At 36.6% G+C, this 25,424-nt stretch overlaps 1 protein-coding gene across 1 annotated transcript in view; it reads left to right on the top strand.

The window, feature by feature from the left end:
- The window catches only part of LOC150098755 (ovochymase-2-like), a 122,720-nt gene that overhangs the window by 57,289 nt on the left and 40,007 nt on the right, over positions 1-25,424 (top strand). The window contains exon 11 of the mRNA XM_090405744.1: positions 1,839-1,972. Coding sequence (XP_090261870.1) covers positions 1,839-1,972 — 134 coding nt within the window. The remainder of the gene's footprint in view (positions 1-1,838; positions 1,973-25,424) is intronic.

Genomic DNA, 25,424 nt, shown 5'->3' with positions numbered 1-25,424 from the left:
AAATATAGGAACTCATACTAAAGATGAAGAAAACTGTCATAAATCACTTGTCACTACACATACACATACATATACACGACTGGTATGAGTGGTAGCTCTCAGATTGGAGAATATATCTATATCGGTAAGACCTGCATTGAGAAAATGGGTGGATAAACAAAATATTCTTTGCAGGGAACAGCATGGGTTTACAAAAGGGAGATAATGTTTGAACAATTATATTTTATTATAATGTGAGGGCTGAATCGAATAATGGGAATGGAACACTGTGATACTGTTAAATATTGCTAAGACAGCTCATAGAATACCACATGAAAGGCTGCTGCATTTACTGGAGAATATCGAAATGGAATTCAAACTATCGACTTGGATAAATAGGTGACCGTTGGACAGCTATCAGAAAGAAAGTGATGTGAATGTGTGTGTGTGTGTGTGTGTGTGTGTGTGTGTGTGTGTGTGTGTGTGTGTGTGTGTGTGTGTGTGTGTGTGTGTGTGTGTGTGTGTGTGTGTGTGTGTGTGTGTGTGTGTGTGTGTGTGTGTGTGTGTGTGTGTGTGTGTGTGTGTGTGTGTGTGTGTGTGTGTGTGTGTGTGTGTGTGTGTGTGTGTGTGTGTGTCAGATTTATTTAAAGTGACCAGTGTGTTTCCGGGATCATTGTTGTTTAATCTAGAAATTTATAATATTTGAAAGTGCCTGACAGGAGATCTTCAGTTGTTTTCACATGCATAAGTAAGCAGGGTAATCAGAGATGCAACTGATATTAAACATTTACAAGGTGACTTGAATAGGCTTGAATCGAGGAAAATGATAATGGTTATCAGTTCGATGTTAGAAAGTGTAAATTATGCCCTTTGACGTGACGCGATATCCAACATATCCAACAGCATTTTATATATTTTGCTTTTAATAACTGGCGAGGCTATTAAAATTGGACTGGCATTGATTGGAATTTTAACTTTGAAGGTCATATTGTAAAATTTGCAAATACAGTTCAGAGGATAATTGAAATATTGTAGCGAACATTGGCATGTAAGGTTATGGAAATCATTTTACCTCTTTACACGAACCTTGATTCGATCACACGTGGACTATTTGCGCAGATTTGGACTCCTTGATTCCGAAGGGATAAAAATGTGGAAAGCTGCTAAGAAGAAGACTTACAAGGATGAAATCGGAGTTATAAAACGAAGTTTAGGTGGATAGATTGGGAGTATATACTGTAGAGTATATAAACTGGTAGACAGGAGAAAGAGGGTTGTTTGGGTAGAGGTGCATAAACTTTTGAGAGCGTGTTACAGGATATTAATTGAAGAAAGTTTTCATTATACGATAGAATGGGGATTGAACATTGGGGGAATCCGTGGAAGTAAAGTTTTTTGTGGTAAAGAAAGGGGATGAGAATTAAATGTTTCTCTCACAGAACGGTGAAGGAGTGGAATAATTTGCCTTTGAATTATTGAGTGCATCTAACGTGAAGTAGTCTACGAGAAGGTTTCACAGCTGGTGTGGCTGTTATTTCCACATCGATCAGTTGTTGACTCTCTGGAGGTCTCTGAAGCCACGCTAAACCACAATAAGGAATACCAACATATGCCAATGCAGTATGTATATGAACTATGCCATCGAGTTTTGATATATATGAATAAGTAGTGCCAAGATAAAAACAAATTTATAATTTGTTTTATCTTACTTCTATAAATTCTAATTATTGTTAATGCTTGTGTATCACGCAAAATATCACTATATAACCACTAATATAGTAGAGTAATCATTACTACTACTACATCCATTCTTTATTTACATGTATTTCATATTTCTGTTCTATATGTTTTTAAAACAGCTTCAGAAGAAAGTGAGGTTCTTCTAGATGCAAGACTGTACATTGTGGACCACAATACATGTAACAAAACGTACGAGGGCAAAGTAACAAATACGATAATCTGTGCAGTTGCTGAGAACACAGACATGTGTTGGGTAAGCACAAAATATTTAATTCAGAATTATACATATTGATATGTTTGGTAAATACATGCATCATATTTACAAAACATATAGTTTTTATGCCCATCGCGAAATTAATAAATTTAGATTTTAACATACCTCACTTTATACTTCTCATCTACCACTGATGAGCTTCTCAAACGTAAAGGTTCTTGACACGTTCAGAACCCAACGAACACATCCGAAGAGTTGGGAATAGAAGTAAAGTCGAATGTAGCATAAGTACGTTGGATATCACCAAGGTGGCAGAATTGGAAGAGATTGACCACGTTTTAAGGTGAGCTTTCTAAGAAAGTGGCAGGAGAGCTAACCTGTTTATTATTATTATTATTATTACAACACTAAACTCACACTGGAGGAAATATATAAGAAATCTACAAAGAAAGTTCGAATTCGTTCCAAAACAACACTTGGATAACACAAAACCTAATCCTAGAAATACACAGAAAGGACGCTTTATTGAAAGAATTAAAGCGATATCCAAACACCACAGCTTTAAAAACAGAATATAAGATCACAAGATCGCCTAACAACACAAATCAGAAATGCAAAAAGAAGCCACTACAGAGACAAACTAACCTCCGCACAAAATAACAAGAAACAAAACTGGCATCTAATAAATGATATGCTAGATTTTGTTCCCAACACCATCGCCTCCGAAACCATAAAACACATCTTCATGAAAGACGCAAAACCTATCCAACAACTAGCAAATGACTTTAACCAATACTTTGCAGGCTCCATCCAAGAACTGCACAGAAATATTCCCCCAATCATAAAACGAGGTCCTCCACTTGGACCACAATCAAAACAGACATTATGGTTCCCAACCATAAAAGAAGCAGAACTTCTCTCAGCAATACATCAAATCAAACCAAACAAAGGCCCAGGAATAGATGGTATCAGACCTAAAGACATAAATTAACATGCAACATTTAAGTCCTATCCTACTAAAATTAATAAATAAAATATTTAAAACAGGACAGATACCAAGTAGGCTAAAGACCGCCATAATCACACCCATATACAAGCAAGGAAAAAGAAATTTAATCAGCAATTACATGCCCATAGCAACATTACCAATTATCAATCAAATTATGGAGCGGATCATACTGAAGAAACTCACAGCATACACTGAGATCTTTCATATTATCCCCAAAACACAATATGATTTTCAGAAAAATAAGGGAACAACATCTCTCTTGGAAGACTTTACAGACGTAATTAATACCGCCTTAGACAAAAACAAAATTGCCATGGTAGTCTTTATAGTTCTAACTAAAGCATTCCATACACTTTCACATCAAACCTTGTTACAAAAGCTGAGGCATGTTGGAATAGACGAGCCTCTTCACATGTGGTTTACAAACTACCTCCAAAATAGAAACCATATCACACGTAACGGGTCAAACCGAAGCAGAGAGCTACCAGTAACTTGTGGAGTGCCACAGGGAGCTGTACTCTACCCAACTCTATACAACATTTACACGCACGATATTAATCAGTTACCACTCAAAGGTAAGATATTCCAATACGCAGACGATACAGCAATAATATCCATCCATAATAACGCAAGCATAGCCCAAACAAATATGCAACATGATATAAATCTGATCATAGACTGGCTCACGAAATACTTCATACACCTAAACTCAGAAAAGATAAAATTAATAATATTCAGGAATCCACTCACTCGACCAGTTGATAACAAATACATAACCATCCAACATCCACTTTCCAACATAAAAAACACAATCACTCAGGTTGAAATAATACCATAGCTTGGAATTTACTTCGATGCAGATATGAACTGGAATAGTCACATAAACCATCTACACAACAAACTCCGAACAATAAGTGGCAACTCTACCGGTTAAAAGACATAGTTCCCATACGCCTAAAAGCAGTAATATACAAAGTACTATGCCAAAGTATACTAAGATACGCTATAACAACTTATGCTTTCTGTGCCCCCTACAAATTAAATAGATTAATGTCGCTACAGTACAAAACGACAAAACTGATCTTTTGGGAACAAAGAGAAAATCACGACCTTATAAACATTGCAAATACTTACATATTTGCAATGTTTATAAGGTCATGATTTTCAAATTACGACAGAATTTGAAATTCTGTCATAATTTGAAAATTACGACAGAATTTTCAAATTACGAAAAAATACTGCCAGCAAAACATTTATGACACTATGCAGCTTTGCAAAAACATTATTTCGATGCCAACTACAGGACAGTTAGAAATACATACCGTATAACAAGACCTCAGACGACTAATTATATCACATATAAATACAATAATCACTCCCGAAATGCCACGCGAAACTTCTACATCCCAGACAAGACAAACAAATTACCTTTTGAATACAGAAACCTTACAAACTACAATAGCCTGAAAAGAGCTCTAAGGACATACTATGTCCTTAGAGCTCTTTTCAGGCTATTGTAGTTTTTTCCTTGGGTGCGTGTTTCTTGTTCTCTTTCAGAGAACAAGAAACACGCACCCAAAATACCATACAAACTTAATGACTCACAATATATTCGTTCAGGCTTCCAGTTCAGCGACGCATCAATACATTCCAAGTTATTTTGTGAGTGTGTGTGAGTGCGTGTGTGCGTGTGTGTGCGTGCGTGCGTACGTGTGAGTGCGCGCGCGCGCGACTTCTCAATCATAGATTTCGTAGCTTCCGAACAGAGCAAAAAAAAAAAACAATACATAATAACCAACTAGTGTCATCCTCAGATAAGCTTACATATAACCTTCGAGGATGAAAGCAAAGAAATTAGTTCTAATCCAAGATGTATCATATGTAACCAAAGCCATGTAATGTAAGTATCACATGAAAACCAATGTATATAATGTATGTATTATTTGTAAACCAATGTAAGTAATGTTAAATCACATGTAAACAAATGTAAGTAATGTATCATATGTAAACAAATGTATGTAATATATATAATAACTGTAACAAATGTATGCAATGTGAAAAAAAAATTCCTTTAAATGTAAATCATGAGTTTACACTGTATGTTTGTGAGAATAAGGAAATATAATATTTAGATTGGATATGTGTAAATACTATGGTATAATCACACCTTTTCAAACTTGAAAAAAAAAATAGTAAACTACAACATGTAATATTATAGAACTTATGTAACTCTGAACAATAGAATTGTAAATTATTATTATGATTGTTATATATATAAAAAAAATGTTGTCATCATTACTATTTAAATCTCATTATATGTAGCACAAAGTGCTGAACCTTGTAAAATAATATACTGAATAGATAGATGATCATTGTACATATGGAAATATTTGAAAGAACAATAAAGAAAAATAATTGGGAAAAAAATATAGATATATTATTATTATTTTAGCGAAGGCTTTGGAAACTGGAAAAGTCACTAAGGAGAAGAGAGAAATTTAAAAAAAAAATGACTTTCCATAAGAGGAATTGTAGAATGAAGGTATCAAATTAAAAATCATTTTGTTTAGACTGTGTAGTGGTTACAATTTTGGAGAAACTGGTCAGAACTCGTTATACAGTTTTGGTAAGATGAAAGTAATATTTTCTGTACAGGTATGCATGGATGTATCAGGAGGCGCTCTTTTTATTTACCAATTCCAGCTATTTTAGCAAAATGTCCGGTTGCTTTGTATAATAAAATAATCAAGTGATTGATGAGCGAAATCCATTGATTATCTGAATATCGCAAAAGCATCTTAACGGTTGCCCCGCTGCTACGTATTAATTTAGATATTCGGCTTGTATATGGGAAGCAAGGTCAGGAAAAAGGAAAGATACCAATGTGTTCCCACAATGTTCTGTACTGAAACCATTACTGTTCATCCTTTATATCAATGATATTATCATCGGACTGAAGAGAGATATTGAACGGTTTGCACGTGATGTTAAGCTAAGAAGAACTACTGTTTAATGCCGATATATTCGATCTTCAGGAAGATCTGAATAAACTGGAAAGCTGAGAAAAATATGGGGAGAGCAATTTAATATCGCTAAGTGTATGGTTTTGAATTTTGGGATTCACTATTGGGAGACAATAACACTCTATTTGTTGAACTATACTGAAGGAAGTGAAAGAGGAAGATATGAGATCTTGGGGTTATGGTGCATGACAATTTGAAATTCAGGTGAAATGTTACAAATGTAGTAAACATAACTCAGATGGCTTCTGCAACGATGAGACAATCGGTGACCAGGATGATTAAAATGCTAGTTGCACTGTATAAGGCACTGATCAGACCACCACATCAGAATTGTTATTTTAAAAATGGATACCAAAATTCGGAAGGGAAAAAAATTGGAGAAGAGAGAAGTTTGCACCCTTTGGAGAGGGTGCAATGACGGGTAACAAGATAATTTCAGTATTTCGGAAGGTTAGCAATAACGACTGGTTAAACTCTTGTAATCTACAGCTTTTGGTAAATAAATTATGAAGAGGTGGTAGGATGTTAAGTTAGTGGCATGTAATTACTGAATGGATGTTGCGAAAATATTTGAACTAATTTCCATTTGCTCAAATTTATATTTAAGCAAATTTACGTTTGTTAAAATATAAATTTTGTTGTTCGAAAACAGTGGGAAAGCACTATTATAAATACAATCCCTTTCGGTAGTAAAAGGCACTAGGAGGTTTATTTATTTATATATAAATACGACTCTAAAATATCGAAAATTAAGAAGAAAGATAACGTGAACGCTTTCATATCTGAATGGTTTTTTCTTGTCAGTTTTATCTTAAACCTAAAAACAATTCAAAATGGTGTGGTAAACGATACATTTAGATTGCATTTATATTATAACTATTATTTTGATTGTTTTCAGTAAAGGGAAAATGAAATTGTTACAATGTTAGTTCAGCCTTCGATCACATACGAGAGTTAAGTGACCGGACTAATCACTCAGGATATGTGACTATAACAGATCGTATTCTATTATAGTCAACGACTATTTGTTCATAATTTAACATTTCTAATAATAATTAATTCATTTGTTATATTATTTCGAAATATTTATGTTTTCTACTACTGCCAACTTAAGGTGGAATGGACTGTGAATAATATCTAAATTATGTCATTTAAATAGGGTGATTTTGGCGGTCCTTTGATGAAAGATAGAGGAGGTAGATTCTATATAGTTGGAGTAAATTCTCAGAGAGTGGTAGATAACTGTGTTCCTGACAAGCCTCGTGTATTTGAAGCAGTCAATACGAACCTGAAGTGGATCGCAGATGTAACCGGTTTAGAAGTAGAATAGGAAATAATGACATTTGGCGAACAATTATTACTTCTATATCTAAAAATGTGATATTGTGTTGATAGAAATAACAAGGCGGTATTGATAATACTATCTGAATAAAGAATTTGTGAAGTATGTGTAACTTTCCAATACAACAAAGAAATATGGCGACTGTTTTTGAAACTATTTTTTTGATGTTTATAATCATTTAAAATTAAAAACCAAAAGAAAAATGATAACATTTTCTAACGAAGGTTTCCTGAACAGCCTCAGTCTAATTCATTGGCCTTTCACACACAGCATTTTAATGTCCAGTCCTTCGATAATAATACAAAAATTTAGTAATAATCATCTGCTTAAAAAAAGAAGAAAAAAAGTCTACTGACTGTAATAGCGCCATGCTGTCAATTTAAAAATATGCGAATTGATATTTATTACCACATTAAGAAGCAGTGACTGATAATTAGTCAAATACTGTAGAGAATATTTGACTACTTTTAGCAAGGAACATTAACGCGCAAATTCTACCTGCTGTAACTTTGGTTGTGAGGTGAAAATTATCGATTCCTCTACTTTTGTTCGGCAGAGGTATTCAACAGTACACACCTTCCGAATTTAAACAGTTAAATACTGCTTTAATAAAATGTAATCAAGTAAACGAAATAAAATAAAAAAAAATACAAAAGAAAGCATTGGAAACAGCGAAAAGCTGTCAAAAAATTTCCGAGTAGGTTTTCAAATTTCTTTTTCATCGCCGTGAATAATTTCATGATAAACTATCTAATCAGAAATATCCGGACACCATTTCGTAGCTGTGGATATGGCTATGTGTACAACACTACCACGTCTCATACAAGTGTTTGGAAGAACAGGTTCTCGAGATTTTCATAGACAAATAATAACAGTAAAAAGAACAGTGCTGGAGAGCTCAATCAGTTTCAATGTGTCACTAACAGTGCACTTTTGAGGGGAGAGGGGGAAAGAACGCAACAGTACGACATACCAGCATATGGTATGTTCTAAAATTTCAACTTTCCTGTAAAAAAAAATGCGTACAGACACCCGTTCGTTTATAATATTTCGAAAAAAAAAATAAAATGTTCGGGAAATTTCTGTCAGCAGCGGCTACACCGATGAACTGTAAGTAAATGATGTTATTGCAAAGTGGAAACGCCCAGGAACAACAAGAACACAATCGGAATCTAGTAGGCTACGTATTGTCACAAAGCGGGACCGCCGAGTGATGAAGCGCTTGGTGAAATGTCCTTTCGAGTAACCCTAGCACCACAACGGTTCTATGGCTGCATAGCCACACACACGAAATAACATCAGTACGGGCAACGCTAAACGTTGGATGCTGATAAGCTCGCCACCATTGGGGTCTGGAGCAGTAGAAACACGTTCTCTGAAAGGATGATTCATGCATCACTATTTAGCAGTCCGACAGAAAGAGCCTTGGTTTGATAAATGCCAGAAGAATGCAACCTCCCCAAATGGGTTGTTCCAACTGTGAAATTGGAAAGATGAGGCGTCATGGTCTAACGCTTTTTTCATTGTTTAAGCAGGGCCCCAAAGTTACAGTTTAACGTCATGTCTTATAATTACTTTCAGACAGCTCTGTGCTTCCAAGTTTATGGACATATTTTTGTGGAGACTTATTAATGAATCAACCCAACAATTCCTCCATCCAAAGTAAGATCTGTACAGAAATGGTTTAATGAGATCGGTGTTAAGGACTTAACTATCCAGAATAGCGCCATAATTGCAGTGCTTTTGAATACCAGTGGAATGAATGGACATTCTGAGTTCGAACCCGACCAGTAGTATGAGGGTCACTAGGAAACAAGATCAAGATCAAGATAGATAAGAATTCGTGACGTCATTGTGTGTGATTAGAAGAGTAACGTCATGAGTATGGAATGATTGAAATTTTGCTGGGGGACACATCTGTCATTGACAATGTGACATTATGTTTCTTATTTGCTTATGGCATTCTGGGTAATTGATCGCGTATGGAATGATGGAATGTTCGCGTACGGATGATGATTGATAAGACAATGTATGGAATCTTTGGAAATTACCAGGGTCAACATCTATTATTGAAGTCAAGTTGTGTCTTTGGTCCGAGTGTGGAATTGTGGGTAATGGTTCGAGTATGAGTGATGGTAAAAGAAACGATTGAGTATAGAATCCTTAGCATTTCCCTGAGGGGGGGAGGGAACTCATCTCTCTCTATGACATCATGTTGTATTTTGCTTCAGTTAGGGAATTCTGGGGGATAGTTACAGATAAGATCAAGTATGGAATCCTTGGAATTTCCCTGTAGGAAACATGTATCTGTGATATCATGTTTTGTCTTTCGTTCGAGTGTGGAACTGTGGATAAAGATTCAATTATGGGACCTTTACCCACAGTGTGTAATGTGATGTTTAGAGTAAGAAATGTTCGGAATTTCTGGGGGGGGGCACATCCGTCATTGACATCATATTGTGTCTTTGGTTTGAGTGGGGAATTTTGGGTACTGGTCAGAGCATGGAATTCTGGGATTTTCGGTATTTGTCAGTGATGTGAGATGAGTTTTTTGTTCACTTGTGGCATTAGGGTTAATGATTAGAGATTGGACTTCTGTGAGGATATTTGCTCAAGTGTTGGGTTCTTTGGGTCGATTATGGATCTATAGGAAAATATTTGCCAGTATACCAATAGGCATTTTCTAAAATAATTAACTACTGGATATCAGGAGTGTTCTCCATCAACCATCAAATGCACACACACAGTATTTGTTTTCTTTCATGTTCATATTTTCTAAAATAATTCACTGCTTTATCTCAGGTTTACTGATTTTTTTTTCTTTCACGTTTTTCTTGTAAATGGGTTGTAGTTAGACATTTCGAAAATTATTAACTACTGGAATCTCAGTTTTACTGCTTCTATGTCAAGTTTAAGACCTGAAAGACTTCATTACTTTTCTAATTAAATGTTACCTTTATTACAAATTATAAGCAGAATAAATATTTTTAAATATGGAGAACACATCAACAACAACTAAATTTGTTCATTTAAGTTTGCAAACACACATTTATTTCACTGAACTATTATTTACAAGTATACTCACAATTAAAACTAAATGATATAATTACCTAGAAATATTTCACAAGTTTTCTCTCTCTTGCTATTTCCTGAAAAAAACAAAACTTGGGATAGCTCATTTTGTTTTCCTTTACAGGATACACAAAACAATACAGTACATCACAATACACACAAGATTATCTGCTGTCTAAATGAACGAATTGCACTAAATAATCTGAAACTGCGTTCAATTATTGTTCCTTATAGGTTTCTGTAAAACGTGACATCATGGAGTTGAAGTGGAAAACGACTCTGAATTTTTTTAATCAATAATACAGATCATAAAACATCATAATACAAGAAAATGTAGAAGCATAAAAATATCATTACTGTGAAATTAATGCCAGGAATGGAGACAAAAGTGGAGAAAACTGATATCCTGTAATTAATTCTTTTAGAAGAATATGCAGTGCTACCTATTGACATCGTTTGAGTTATATATGTAAAAATATTATTGGAAACATAGAGATTATTGGGGACATAGATTTCTGCGTAATGATGCATGTATGAAATATTTAAGATTTTTACCCAGTGATTTTGCTTAGAAGTTTAAATATCATTTCATAATTTGATCCGTTAATAGAAGCCTGTCAATAAGAATCAAGTAGGAGTAAGGGTAAAAATCAAAATTTAGGCAAACCTGTTAATGAAAAGACGACATTGGATGTCCATGTTACACACCCTACAGTAAACAATGCATATACTCGAAAATCAGTACTGTTGTTTCAATTAGAATGTCGGTATCATTAGAATCACAAAATGATTGCCATTAACATCAAAAGGGAGGACACGAGTTTTGATTAGACAGTGTTAACTTTACACTCACATAAAACTAACAATAGAGGTTATTATTATCGCCCCAAAACTTCACAGGATCCAAAACTTTGTAAAATACAAATTATCAAAGAATACTGCAAAGCTAATATTCATTGAAATAACAATAAATAACTATTTATTTGTACTGGCAAAAGAAGTTTGTAATACGAAATCGTTAGCAGAGACTCCAAACCTTGTTTGTCTAACTTCCTTTAGTTAAACTTATTAATGCCAATGAAAAATATATTTTGCTGAAAAATAAATTAAAATCAAATTTCAGCAACAGAAGTTACTTTGAAGCACAAGGAATCGAAGGTAAAATTCTTCCAAGTAAAACACATTATTTCATCCAACATAAAAAAAAAACTCCTATATCACGATATCTGTGAATGCCTACTCAGATACGTAGTCTATGCAAAAACATCAAACAGCCACCTAACAAAATTAGAAACATTACACAGGAAAATCGTGTCAACAGTGATATGGATGCCATACATGCAACAACCAATATCCGACCAGCAGGTGGCGACACGAAGAATCCTGGGCATTACAAACCTGACACACTAAGTAACATTAACAAGGAATTACTTCAACATCACCTATCGAAACAACATAGACAACTATCGTATAACACGACCTACAACAACTCTCTACACCGTTCAACAAAGCATACGGTTCTTTTGTGAGATCATATCAGATACCCTCCAAATCAACAACCTACGAAGAAATTTAAAACACATAGATAACTACAGAACATTAAAAAATGAACTGTGGAAATTATACGAACAAAGTTAATACACCAATATACACATCACAAATCAACAGCATGCAATGACTACACCTCTTGCATAAACAACCACAACAACATAAATAGTTAAGCCTAAATCCCACTCTCTTCACAAAAGCTAACCCAAGCTTCGAAGTAGGTGGGATTAACTCGTCTCACTCAACTACACATAATCCTTATAACCAAAGAAGCAGATTATGTAATAAAACAGTTAGTAAAGTATACATTAATAAAGAAGATACTGAAGATACTGATTATTATGTGATAATATCATTAATATAATACCAATATCATTAATATGTGACATGAAGTAATAATATAATAAATTATTCTTATAATTAAAAAATTATATAAAGAAACAAAATTATTATAAAAAATCTCCATGAAGTCAAAGACATATCGTGGGAGGTCCACTTTTACACACATAGGTTATCATACAACACCGTAAATATATTTATTGTCTGTGCACTCATCACACCCTCAGGCAATGCATTCCAATCACTGGACACTCTCCATGCAAACAACCTGCTCCTCACTCATTTGCTCACATCCTCCTTATACAGCTTCCAGCGTTCTGTGGAAAACCTCCCGACATTAATCTTTTAACACCTTCTTACTAGGTCGACCATATTTCCATGAGACAAAAACGGGACATTGGGATGGCAAAAACGGGACGGTGATTATGTTATAATATTCTGTATTAATGAAAAATAAGTCGATAAAAAGTTTTATTACCTAAACATATTGAGCTTACCATTATTCTTCATTGACAGAACCCATACAAGAATTTAGGTAGACGTAGAGGAGAGACTGTATTTCACCACGGTTGTACCATGAATATTTCTCCAATAATTGATCTTACGCAGCAAATTTTGGTCTTTCGACAGCTTATCTTAAAACCTCTCACACCCCATTACACAATTTTGTCTTACAACTAACATAGCCCTCATTGTATCAAGATTTCTAAATGGACCACATACTGTTCATAACAGAAAATATTCTCTCAACAGGTGCTGTACTTCCTGAAAGACAAGGAATAAAGTCTGTATTAACGAATATTACAAAAGTCTTGAAGGTCTAGGCGTTTTTCGCTCATTTCAGAAAACATCTGTACCCCTCTATCAGATACAGGAATGTTTTGTTATTCCACGTATCCAACTGCTGCACAATTATGGATTTTATGAGGGCCAACTGCTCCACAAGTGATTACAGATTATGAATAATAACTTATGATTGACCAATAAAGTGTATTAATAGTTTTTATTAAAAAAGGGACAAAATTGAAATTTTTATTAAAACGACGGGACCGCCGGAAAATATGAAAAAAAAAACCGGCACTCTCCCGTTAAAAACGGTACATATCGTCAGCCTACCTCTTACCAGCTTATATGTCTCGGTCATATTCCCTCTTTTCCTTCTATCCACCAATTTCTGCAAATTGTGTTTTGTCAATATGTCTTCATATTCAACATACTAGAGACCAGAATCCACATTGGTTAATCATCTCTGAACCTTTTCCATTATATTCCAATATCTCTTCATCTTTTTGCTAATCAGGTGACCAGTCTGTGCACAGTAATCCATATCTGGACTGATCAAAGCCTTATACAAAGGAACCGTAACATCATTACTTCTACAAGTCAATGCGCTCCGCATGATTCCCATTATATGCTGTGTTGTCCACACAATTTTAGTAACATGTCCCAGAAATTTAGGTCCTTGTCTACAATCACTCCCAGATCTCTCGTCTCCTCTACCACTTCCAATACATTTCGACCGATCTCTGCTTCCCAAATTTCAAAACCTTACACTTTGCAACATTGAGTTGACATTCCCACTCATTTTCCCACTAAACCACGGAATCCACGATCTCTTGCAAAGCTACAGCATCCTCTCTTCTCCTGATAGCTATCTCCAACTTTGCATCAGTGATGCACATCAAGACGGGGGACCGATGACGGTCCTTTCCCCCAAATAAAAAGGAAAATATTCTAGAGAAAGTCTTTTCCTGATTAATAAAATTAATTTTTTTATTTATGTTCAGTCTGGTCTTCTATTTGTATACTAATTATGAATTAGCGGTCTTTGGAAATGGTCAAAGTTGTTTAGTTTTCGCTAACCTTGTTTCCATTCAGAATTTTTAGAACATGAAAATATAGGTGAAATCAAAATCTTTTTTATAAGCGTCCCCGTAGCGTAATACCAAGCACAACAGTACATTATATCCTTTGATTAGAAACGACCTGAGTTCGAATCTCGTTGTGACGGGAGGAATCTATAAATGGTCTTTTTCAATCGAAGGTGAGTCAGCTGACCTCATACCGAGGAAGCAGGCTTTTTCTCCCGGAAACTTTGGTTTTCCTTCCCACATACAGACAAATCGGACCTTCAGAACACATGCAATTTACAGACAAAAATACTTGTGGTAATGGTGGGCAGTGGATGCCATTGGTGTAGATGCTTGGTAGTAGAGTTTCGGTAGTAGTGTTGAAGACGGGGAGTTGTACTGTGGGTATCTGCTGCGATGAGTCTGCGGACTCCTTGGAGGTGTCACGAATAATAATAATAATAATAATAATAATAATAATAATAATAATAATAATAATAATAATAATACCTATGACTGGGGATCTGCAATAATCGCTAATTCAAAAGCAGTATAGAAATAGAAGCAGGACACCAGATAAATTTTAAAATATGAATTTTAATTAGGAAAAACATTTTGGAAAATTTTCTAGTGTTTTTTCCTTTTTCTTTGGAAGGGCCCCCACTAGCCCACAGTGACCAGTAGCCCCCACTCTTTTTTGTTTCATAATTTGCAGTCTTTGATTATGAGGATTATGTGTGGATGAATGCGAATTAATTCCCCCTATTTAGAAGCTTGGGTTAGCCTTTTTGAAGAGAGTAGGATTAGCCTTCACTATTTATGTTGTTGTTTTTACTGTTTATGGATGGGATATATGCACTGGATGCTGGTCTGTGAATTGTATATTAGTGTTAATGGTATATCAACTTTGTAGGTATACTGTCCAGAGTTCATGTTTTAATGTTATGCGGTTATCTATGTTTTTAATTTCTTGGTAGGATGCTGAGCAGCGTGGGTATCTGATGTTATCTCACAAAAGAACTGTATGAGTTGTTGAAGGGTGTAGGGATGTAGAGAATTGTTGTAGGTCGTGTTATACGATGTGTTTCTTTTGTGTCGATATGAGTAGTATGTCATGTTCAAGTTTATCAAAGCATACATACATACATACATACATATCTTCAAGGCCCACCTTTCCTAATTGGGTTGTGGGAGCAACAGCTGCAAGAGGAATTTTCAATCGTCACGATCCTCTGCCACCAAGCTCAGGCGTTCTGGTGGGATTCCCAAAAGTGTCCACACAAGGATTTGGATATAATCTATCCAGTCCGTGGCCTTCCACCTGGAAGGCCAATCAGCAGGCCCTCCCAGGAAGGCCTGCTGATTGAACCTCTCTTGTGGCATTCTGACTAGGTGACCATACCAACATAACTGTGATCTCTCAACACGGAGAAGCAGCGGGTTGAGTATTGCCGGTTTCCCGAATTGCTGCGCTTCTGACTTTGTCGAGTCTTGTAAGCCCCGCAACCCCCCCGAAGGAACCACATTTCAGCTGCTTGGATTCGTGTCCGCAGTCTTTCGGTCATTACCCAACTCTCATGACCATAGGTGAGGAAGAGGACATAGACTGTATTGAAGACAGCCAACTTTGCCTTCTGTTCTTAACTCCTTAACTTAACTCCTGCTTCAATACTACTGATCGGCCAAGCTCATACAATATTGAGTTTGCTGAGCCAATTCGAGTATCTAGCTCTAGATCGTACTTTCAATCATTCGTGAATATGGACCCATGAACCCGTGAATATGGTATTTAAATTTCTCCACCTGCCTCATTGGGACTCCACTTAGATGTTGAATGCTCTTCTACCACTGCCTTTAATCTACTTTACCTGAAACAGCTACAAACCTATCCAGGGTCCGCTGCAGGTCATCTGTTGAAGAGCTAAACAGAACTAGATCATCTGCAAAAAGCAGACGTCCAATGCTACATCTTCCAATTCTGACACACTCACTGCCTAAGCAGTCCATAAATATTATGAAAAGGAGGGGTGACAGAACACACCCTTGGTGGAGGCCAAAGGAGACTTCGAAAGATTCAGAATTTGTGCTGTTTCTCCTGACACAAAATTCTGGGCATTCATACAAGGACTTGATGGCAGCTAATACGTGGCCATCTACTCCATATTCCTGTATATTTTCCAAAGTTTATCCAGAGGAACCCGGTCATATGCTTTTTCCAAGTCCACAAAATATGTGTAGACATTCATGGCATATTCACAAGATTTCTCAAAGACTTGCCTTAAGGTGAAGATTTGGTCAGTTGTGCTTCTAACAGGACGAAAGCCGCATTGTTCTTCCTGGAACTTTGACTCAACTATGCTCCTGCACTGTCTTTCCCAACAGACTGAGAAGAGAGATATGGCGATAGTTATTGTAATCCTTCTGGTCTCCATCCTTGAAGACTGCTATTATTTTGCCTGCTTGCCATTGCTTTGGTGCTCGCCCAGATATCCAAGCAGCCTGACACACTCGAGTCAGCCAGAGAACACCGTCTCGATTTAAAGCTTTTAGTATTTTGGACCGAATTTCATCATCGCCAGCAGCCTTGCCCGATTTTAGCGATTTTAATGCTAAATAGACCTCTTCTGCTGTGATACTAGTCATTGCCCCGATCGTTACTTCTTAGATGTCCACAACCGCGGGTTAAGAAGACACTCAAAGTATGCCTCCATCTGTGGAGGATATCCTTCTCGGTTGTTAAAAGTGCACCATTAGAGACCTTAATTGCCCTTGCTGTGCACGATTTCTTCCCTCGAAAGCGGCGGATGATCTGCCAGAATACTTTGTTTGCATTTGCATAGGATGAGTCTAATCTTTCTCCAAAGTATTCCTAAGCCTTCTGCTTTGCTGTCTATACTGCCTCAGCAGCAGCTTTTCGTGCCTCAGCATACCGCAAACGCATCTCAGGTGAACTGACCCTAAGTAATGTTAGGTAGGACTCCTTTATTTCTCGGACAGATTTTTGGATTTCTTGGTTCCACCAAGGTTTCCTTTCTTACTGCCCGTTCCCACGCCGAGTCGCTTTCTGCCACAGCATGATAGTGCACAGGCAGTGACAGCTGTTCTGAACAGCTTACACTCCTCCTCAACATCTGCTTGTGAATCTCTTTGAAACTGGAGGAAATGTCATCTGCAAAATTCTTCCTCACAGCCTCATTTTCCAATGCCTCCCATTTCATGCCGTATTGCTGCTTAGGCCTATCAGTATTGATGATAGTATCTGGTTGCGGAAGCCGTAGAGTAGATACAACAAGGTTGTGTTCAGTTGACAGTTCTGCCCCTCTCCTGACACGAACGTCCAACACTGAGGAAAATTGGTCTGCTGAGACTATGATGAAGTTAATCAGAATTTTGTGTTTGTAATAACCAGTCCAACTGAAGAAAACGAAATAAAACAATCAACTAACGTCTTTTAGTCCAATATAGGGAGTAGACAAGGTCGTTTTTGCCCTGCATGTTTAATTTCACCACTACGTTTGCAATAAGAAACTCGTGTTTTCTTAAAAGTGTTTTTAAAAGTATTTCGTGTTTTTAAAGAATTTAAAAGTTGAAATACACTAAATAAAAAAAAAACTACTACTGTTATTAAAATTATCATTCTCATTCAAGAAAGGTTGTAAACCAATCATACATTAGTATCCATTCATGGGTTTGTGCGCATGCACATTCCCGCAAAACTACAGACCAATCAGCCTTTTATCATGCCTGGGAAAGATAGCGGAAAGAATCATTCTAAACCGACTGCAAGCAGAAGTGTACAAAAACAACCTGATCACGGGTGAACAATTTGGCTTCCGTGCTGACCATAACACTACCCAATAGGTCTACAGGTTGACAGAATTCATTACAACTGGTTTCAACTTGGGACAACGCACAGGAGCTATCTTTCTCGACGTTGAAAAAGCCTTTGATAAAGTGTGGCACAAAGGCCTTATATATAAACTACTTACAGCTAACATATCTTACCAAACTCATAGACTCCTTCCTAACAGACCGGAAATTCCAGGTGAAGCTGCGCGGACTCAGATCCTCACCGAAAAGAATCACCGCGGGCGTCCCCCAAGGATCACTACTTTCGCCACTACTATTTAACATCTTCGTCGCAGATATCCCAAACGCAGCATCAACCACCATTGCTAGCTATGCGGACGATATGGCGATTCTGAGCAGATCTCTCAGACCACACTTAGCCATGCAGCGTCCACAAAACGCAGCAACTAGCCTGGAAGACTGGTTCAGGAAATGGAGAGTAGAAATCAATGCAGAGAAAAGCACTGCTATCCTCTTCACAAGACGAAAAGCAACACACCACGGAGTAATGTACCTGTACCTGTACCATCAAGCCTGTACCTTCTTCAATTCAGAGTGCTGATTATAATTCAAATATGGAGTAAGTGTTGCTTGATGTGATGTCCTCTCTAAATTATATTACTGTAGTGCATACAGCTTTATTCATGGCACCATGTTATATGTCTATTAGAGACTAAACATAAATACAGATCCTTGTTATGTCTTCTGCACTATCTGTCTTAAAATGAAAATTTGATTCGAACAATTTCTATTTGACATGAATTTAGTTTGTTCTTATCCAAGCTTCCCTTCCTCAATTTTTCTTAGCTGTTTCGTCAGTATACTTGTGTAAATGTTTCTAGAAATACTGATAGAAAAATTGCACTGTATACTCATATTTATTCTTTTTTTTGTCTTTTTATAGATGCATGCCATGAATTCTGTACTCCACTCATTCAGAATTTCACTCTCTGACCAAGACTACGGAACTGTGTAGTTTAGTCACTCTAAAACGGCCATATATGAACATTTCTAGTCGATCATTCACCTACTTCAGTTTGCCTGTCTACATTTCAAGGGTTTGATGGCTTTTTCTATATCAAATATTCTTATATAATTCTGAATGCATTCTTGTTGTGTTTCTATCACCGCGCTGTCTCAGATTCTTTTATGTAGCAACATTTCAAAATAATTACTATAGACATCAAGAATATCTTGATCTTTAGGTTTCATGTAACCTTTATAATTTCTTTTATAATACTCTTTCTTCCATTTCTAATTTTTTCAATAGCCTCCAGAGTATATTGATACCTTCCTGATATTTATTTTTTATGTTCTTACCATAGTCGTTTCATGATTTTTGTTTAGCTAATTTTGCATAATGCTTCTCTTTCTTAAATTAAATTAAGGGGATATTAAATCCCACATAGTTTTAAAACCGAATAAGAAACTCAAAGATTGGAATCAGAGAGTTTCTTGCCGAATATAGTAAACTATAAAGTATCGGCGACACTAACGTTAGCCAATGCAAGTGATCCTACTACGTAGTACAATACCAGGGCCCTGGTATTGTATTACGTAGTACAACACCAGCCCTGGCATTGTACTACTTACTAGGATCACTTGCATTGGCTAACGCTAGTGTCGCCGATACTTTATAGTTTACTATATTCGGCAAGAAACTCTCTGATTCCAATCTTCTCTTTCTTACAATTTTTCCCCTGTAGAAGAAGAAGAATTCTCTTAAAGTACTGACTTCCTTGCCAGAAAGGTTCGATAATTTTCCTCCTTATCTTCAGTGCTTCTTTAATTTCAAGTGTCTCGTTTGCAGTTCTGATTTTTCTATTCTTGCAGACAACCTTAGCAATTAATTCATTTAATTTTATGCCTCCATCATTTGTGTTTTGATAATTATATATTTAAAAAAATGAATTTGTTATCCTTCTCAGTGTACAGTGTAAACTTAATCTTGGAGTGATGATTATTCAGATGATTATTCAGAGTGATGATTATCCAAAGTTATCTAAGTCTTTAACAGTGTATTTCATAAAAACATCTGCTGCACATCACCACCATCAAACGTAGTTTTTGGAGGGCTAGTGAGAATACTTCATTCTCAGATTTCTCCATACCTAAACTGGTAATGGGGAGCGATAGCGGGAAACTCATCAATAAATCATATTTTTGAAGATAAAGCTTTTATTTCCAGGTAAGTAGATTAAAGGCAGTGGTAGAAGAGTTATATAATGTCCCAATGAAAGAGGTATGGGATAATATGAACTGATTCTGATTCCTTCAGTGCAACGTTAGTGAGGTAACAATACTTGTTCACAGTAGCTTAAATATCTAATAGGGTAACTTTGATATCTACAAGCTTCTCTACAAAATGAGCAGACCTATTTATAAATATATTTCGGTGTTCAATTGCTTCCTGATGAGTGCGGATAAATGCTTAGAAAAGAAAGGTGGGAAAGCTTATGTCATCCACTACTGAACAGAATGGATCATCAGCTAGGGTTGATGGAATGTCTTGATTTGCATGTTCTCTGTTGCTTTTGCTGACGATGCTCGCTTCTAATTGATTAACTAAGCATGTTGAATTTCGACTAATTGTTAATTAAATTTACAAGCCTAACCCCTTTTTATATAGAGAGTGATCAAAACCTGCAGCCTTGTGGAGCTCAACCCAAATCCTGATCCAAATGCTGCGAAACATTGTAGGAATACATTGTGCGTCATGCGGAAGATATGTGTCTGAAGGGAAAATGCAGTTCCAAAAGTCACATCCAGGTGTGCTGTATGATGTACTGAATGTAGATGTAAGGAGAAAAACGACTCAAGCATAAATAACATATTTGTATTCACTTTCATCATGCATTCACGGGCTGTACTGCCCTTACCAGTATGCCACAAACTGCATCCTTTGTACAGTGTGTTCAAAGGCAGAACGCAGCAGGTTGGGACTGATGGTGCGCGCATGCTGCATTATGCTTTCTTTCAGTCTAGAAAGTTATCAGGATGGTCATTATAAACCCTGTCTCTCAGCAATACTCAGAGCGGGAGGGGGTGATCAGATCAGGTGAATAAGGTGGCCCTGAAGTGGAAACGCTAGGCTGATCACTATGGCTTCCGTGAAATGTTCTCGAAGAACATCCTGTATGGATCGAGCGATGTGTAGAAGGGCTTCCCTAATCCTGCATGAAAATGACTGAATCTATGCACAGGTGCTGATCTGCGGCACAACAAAATTGCTTCTCATACCGCAATACTTTTCGGCAGTAAGTGAGCAGAGTACCCAACTGGCGAATGACCTCATAGAAGAATTTTTCAATGATAAACTGTAATCCCGCACCAGACAGTAATTTTGAATGAATGAAAGGATTTTGTTGGATTGCATGCGGTTTTGCGTAGCTTATACCGGCAACTGTGGGCATTCACAGCTTCGTTCAGGTAAAAGTGAACCTCATCTCTCACCACAAATCCTCATCCACTCATTGTCTACAACCATGTAGCGTCCAACTCCACTCGAGCAAGGAATGCTAAAGCGAATGGCAATCGACTTTCAAAGTCCTGCGGGTGCAAGTTATCTCGAATGGATAAAAATCAGAATCTGTAGAATTTTCCGAACAGTTTTGGCAGGCATATCATGTGCCTTGATGCAGCACGTGCACTGCAGGTGTTATTCATGAAACCAATGCTGTTATTCATGGCCTGATCCATAACGGTAGTAACAACTTCATTCATTAGTTTTGAACTGATTGGTTTGCGACCTGTGTCAGGTCCAACTCCCATCGATTCTGTTTACACAAAACGGCTAATCATTCGTCGCAGAGCACATAGAGATAACGGAACTCGTCAACATTTGTTCAGGATACGAAATTCGCGTCCAGCAACTGCACTGCAATTGTTTAGGTAGTATAGCATCAGAAGCAAAGCACTTTGGACAAGGCTAGTGCCATCACCGTGGAAGGTATATTAACAACCAGAAGGGGAAAACCACTGTGTGTCCATCATTTAAACCATCCTGGCGCCAATCGCGGTGTATGATATGGAAATGTAATGCATTTGGTGTTTACAACGCCCCTAGTAGTGACTTTTCGAATTAGTTTTTTTCTCAGCCAACGCTTCCGCATGACGCACAATGTATTCCTGCAAAGTTTTACCTGATTTGGATCAGGGATAGTGCCCCACATAGACTTAAACAGGGATGCTGGGAAACAAGAATAAGAATGATACATTTAATTGCCATCTTCTGTTGCTTAACATCTTCACGCAACTAATTAGCAATTTTGATATTGTTAGAGCTCTATGAAATTGGCAGAATTATTTTGAGCATAAAAGTATGTCTGTTTGTAGGATTTGCATGTCAACCTCTCAGGTACTTATTGATGCTACCGATAGTGCGGCAAAAAGAAGTTCTGTCCGGCATTGGTCAATACAGATTACAGAATGTTACCACGATGTCTAGAATTGCTCCTGTTTACGAAAACGTGAATTGGTGATGACAGGATTATGTTTCAAAACACTTTATTTAAGAAAATACCATTTTGTAGTTTCATTTAAGAACACTTTATTCCTTAATAGTTATCTCCTACTGTCCTGTCGCCTCTAACTGTTAATAAAGTTCCTAAGCGGAATCGTTTGTACCGCCTCGAAAAGTTACATTAGATGTGTCCAGTTTGGAATTAATATTTTATGGAGTTCTTATTAGATTGGGTCATAAGAGCTAATCATTATAGCGTGATGACTCCTATTCAACTTCCAACCTAAGGTCATAAGATTCTGTAATTACTATAGTCATTTCAGTGAGAGATAGAGAGAGAGAGTTCATTTTTAATAAAACGAAATCGACCACCTCGCTGAATATCTTCGTCTATTGCTTTTTCCTCTCTCTCTTTTTCAAAACAATCTAACAGATAAGCTTAAGTGGTTATTAATGACTAATTTCTTAACGGTATTAACAAAACCAAACAATTTTATCAAAAAGATATTTCATTAACTGCTTATATTTCTCTGAATTTCAAATCGGCAACATCAGAGCACAACGCACTTGTATACGCTACAATGAGTGAGTGAAACAATGCAACTGCAATGGACAAAAGATCTAGAGTCCTATTTTGGCGACCTCTAATGTTAAAAAAGACACATTACATTGCAGATATGTGAGTTGCTCTTAGGATAACAGTTTCCCGAATTTTCGGCAAATTAATGCAACCATATTTTTTTAAGTTTAGGAGAATTCTTCGAAGCCATTGCTGACCCAAAAAATAATATTTTAGATCTGTAATGACTCTAAAATAGCACATTTGTTATCTTCCATCTAATCCTGTGTGAAGAAGTGTCCAAATCGTGGTCTGCAGTCCTGACTTACCACAGTTATAGTAGTGAATGTATTTTTTATGAGGTATAGAAATGGTCATGTTGTGTTCTTGTGTATCAGAGGGGGGGGGGGGGTAATGGGACTGTGTAGTATGTTATCAATTTTGTGGGGATTGTTGCTGTTGGCCAAGAACGTATGACACAGGAATTTCAGTTCTGTGGTCAGAGCTGTATCATTAGAACAAATGGCTCTGGCTCTGTGTGTAATTGTTTTTAAAATGATATGCTGTTGGACTGGATGATGATGCGATTGTTAATGTAAGTATCTTCCTGTGTGTGTGTGTTCTGTAGATGGAAAAAGATAGTAATCCATCTGAAAGGGGGGTGACTAACGTGTCAAGAAACGGTAACAGGTATTTGATTCTTTTTGTATTGCGAAGTGGATTTTGAGGTGTTGACTGTTCAGGTAGGTGACAAACGTATCCAAAGTCCATGGGTCAAATGGCAAACACATCATCTACATAGGGTGACCACAGTAGTGGCTTGTATGTGGCTGTGGTAATATTTTGTTTTTAAAGTGTGTGTTCCATGCAAAAATTTGCTAAATGGGGGGGGGGGGTGAACCCATAGCCGTACCACTAATCTATTTGTAGATTTTTCCTTCCCATGTTCCCTTGTCTTGATTAAATCAAGAGTGTCTATAAGTGATACATTGGTAAATAAGGAGGTGATATCAAAACTAACCATTATGTCTAAATTTTTTTACAATGAGATTATCAACTAGTGTTTTGAAATGTACTGAATTTTTTACAAAAGTAGACGAGTTGCTAGTAAGGAGAGCAAGCGACTTGGCTAACAGTTAGGCCATTTATACATGGAACCATCAATACTATTGACTATGGGGCGTAGGGGGTTATTAGGATTGTGTATTTTAGGTAATCCATAAATCCGGGGTGGTTTAACATGAACTGGTTTTATTTTTTTGATGATTTCTTTGGGCCAGGACGTCACTTTTTTTCAGTAAATATCTTTAGAATTTTGTCCATTGCAATGCATGGTTTCACTCACTCGCTGTCGCGGTTATAAGTGTGTTGAGCACTGATGATGCTGATTTGAAATTCAATTTAAAATTTCATTTGAATTTCAAATTTCTGCTTATATTTTTGAAAATTGAAATTTTTCAATTTTCAAAAATATAAGCAGTTAATAAAACATCTTTTTGATAAAATTGTTTGGTGTTGATAATACCGTTATTTAAAAAAAAAAAAAAACAAGTATATCCTCTTCCGTTGTTTCTCAGATTCTCGTCTGAAGTATTTTGAGTTTCTTAGAAGCTACCTATATCGAAGTCATGTCTCCTGAGTATTCACTGGCAAAAAAAAATGTTAATCTTCCGGATCGCTCTATAGCATGATTATCCTTGTCGGAATATTCCAAATTGCAGAGTGAGAGTTCTTTTCGATCGCTGAATAATAATAATAATAATCCAAGTAAACATGGTTCATGAAAAGGATTGCTGAATTAAGAACAGCTGCCAAAACACTCCTGGGAGAGAACGCACATCTACCATGCGCATTCTTCAGGTGAGGGGGAGGGATTATAGAAGGTGGTTTCAAATTAATAGTAAAACAGGCGTAACTAAACAAATAGAATCAATTGCTATGTCATCCGTTTTGTGCAAAGGATCTCTAACAACTCTACCACTTCTTGAAGTGACCAAAATTCTGGCATGATGGTGCCCTGAAAGCAACATCATGCCAAAATACTGGTCACTTCAAGAAGTGGTGGAAGGTTGACAGTGTCAGCTAGAAAGAAATTCAATGGTGACATTAAAAGAATATTACTGAAGAATACACTGATCTCAAAACAAACCATTAAATTAGCGTAATCGAATTTTAAGCCTTTAATTTTTAAGATAACTGGTAGGATTTTTAATGAAATAATAGCAAATTTTATGATTCACAGTCTGTTATGCAGAATAATCAGAGCCTCATTTAGGGCTTAGGTGGAGAGTCCTGTTCAAGAAGTATATTACAGTCTCCAATACCGGACACTGGTACTATGAATGAGATACAGAGAATATTAGTGATTAAACGTATAGGTGAAGTTTTACAGGCACATCGAATAGAATGGTTATGAACTACAAGTCCGAGTCTTGACA

The sequence above is a fragment of the Typopeltis vanoorti genome, chromosome 15 (assembly GCF_054136105.1).
Source record: "Typopeltis vanoorti isolate ZY-2024b chromosome 15, IOZ_Tvanoo_1.0, whole genome shotgun sequence".
NCBI lineage: Eukaryota > Metazoa > Arthropoda > Arachnida > Uropygi > Thelyphonidae > Typopeltis > Typopeltis vanoorti.
The sequence above is the reverse complement of the archived record's forward strand: the minus strand, read 5'-3'. Positions and strand labels throughout refer to the sequence as shown.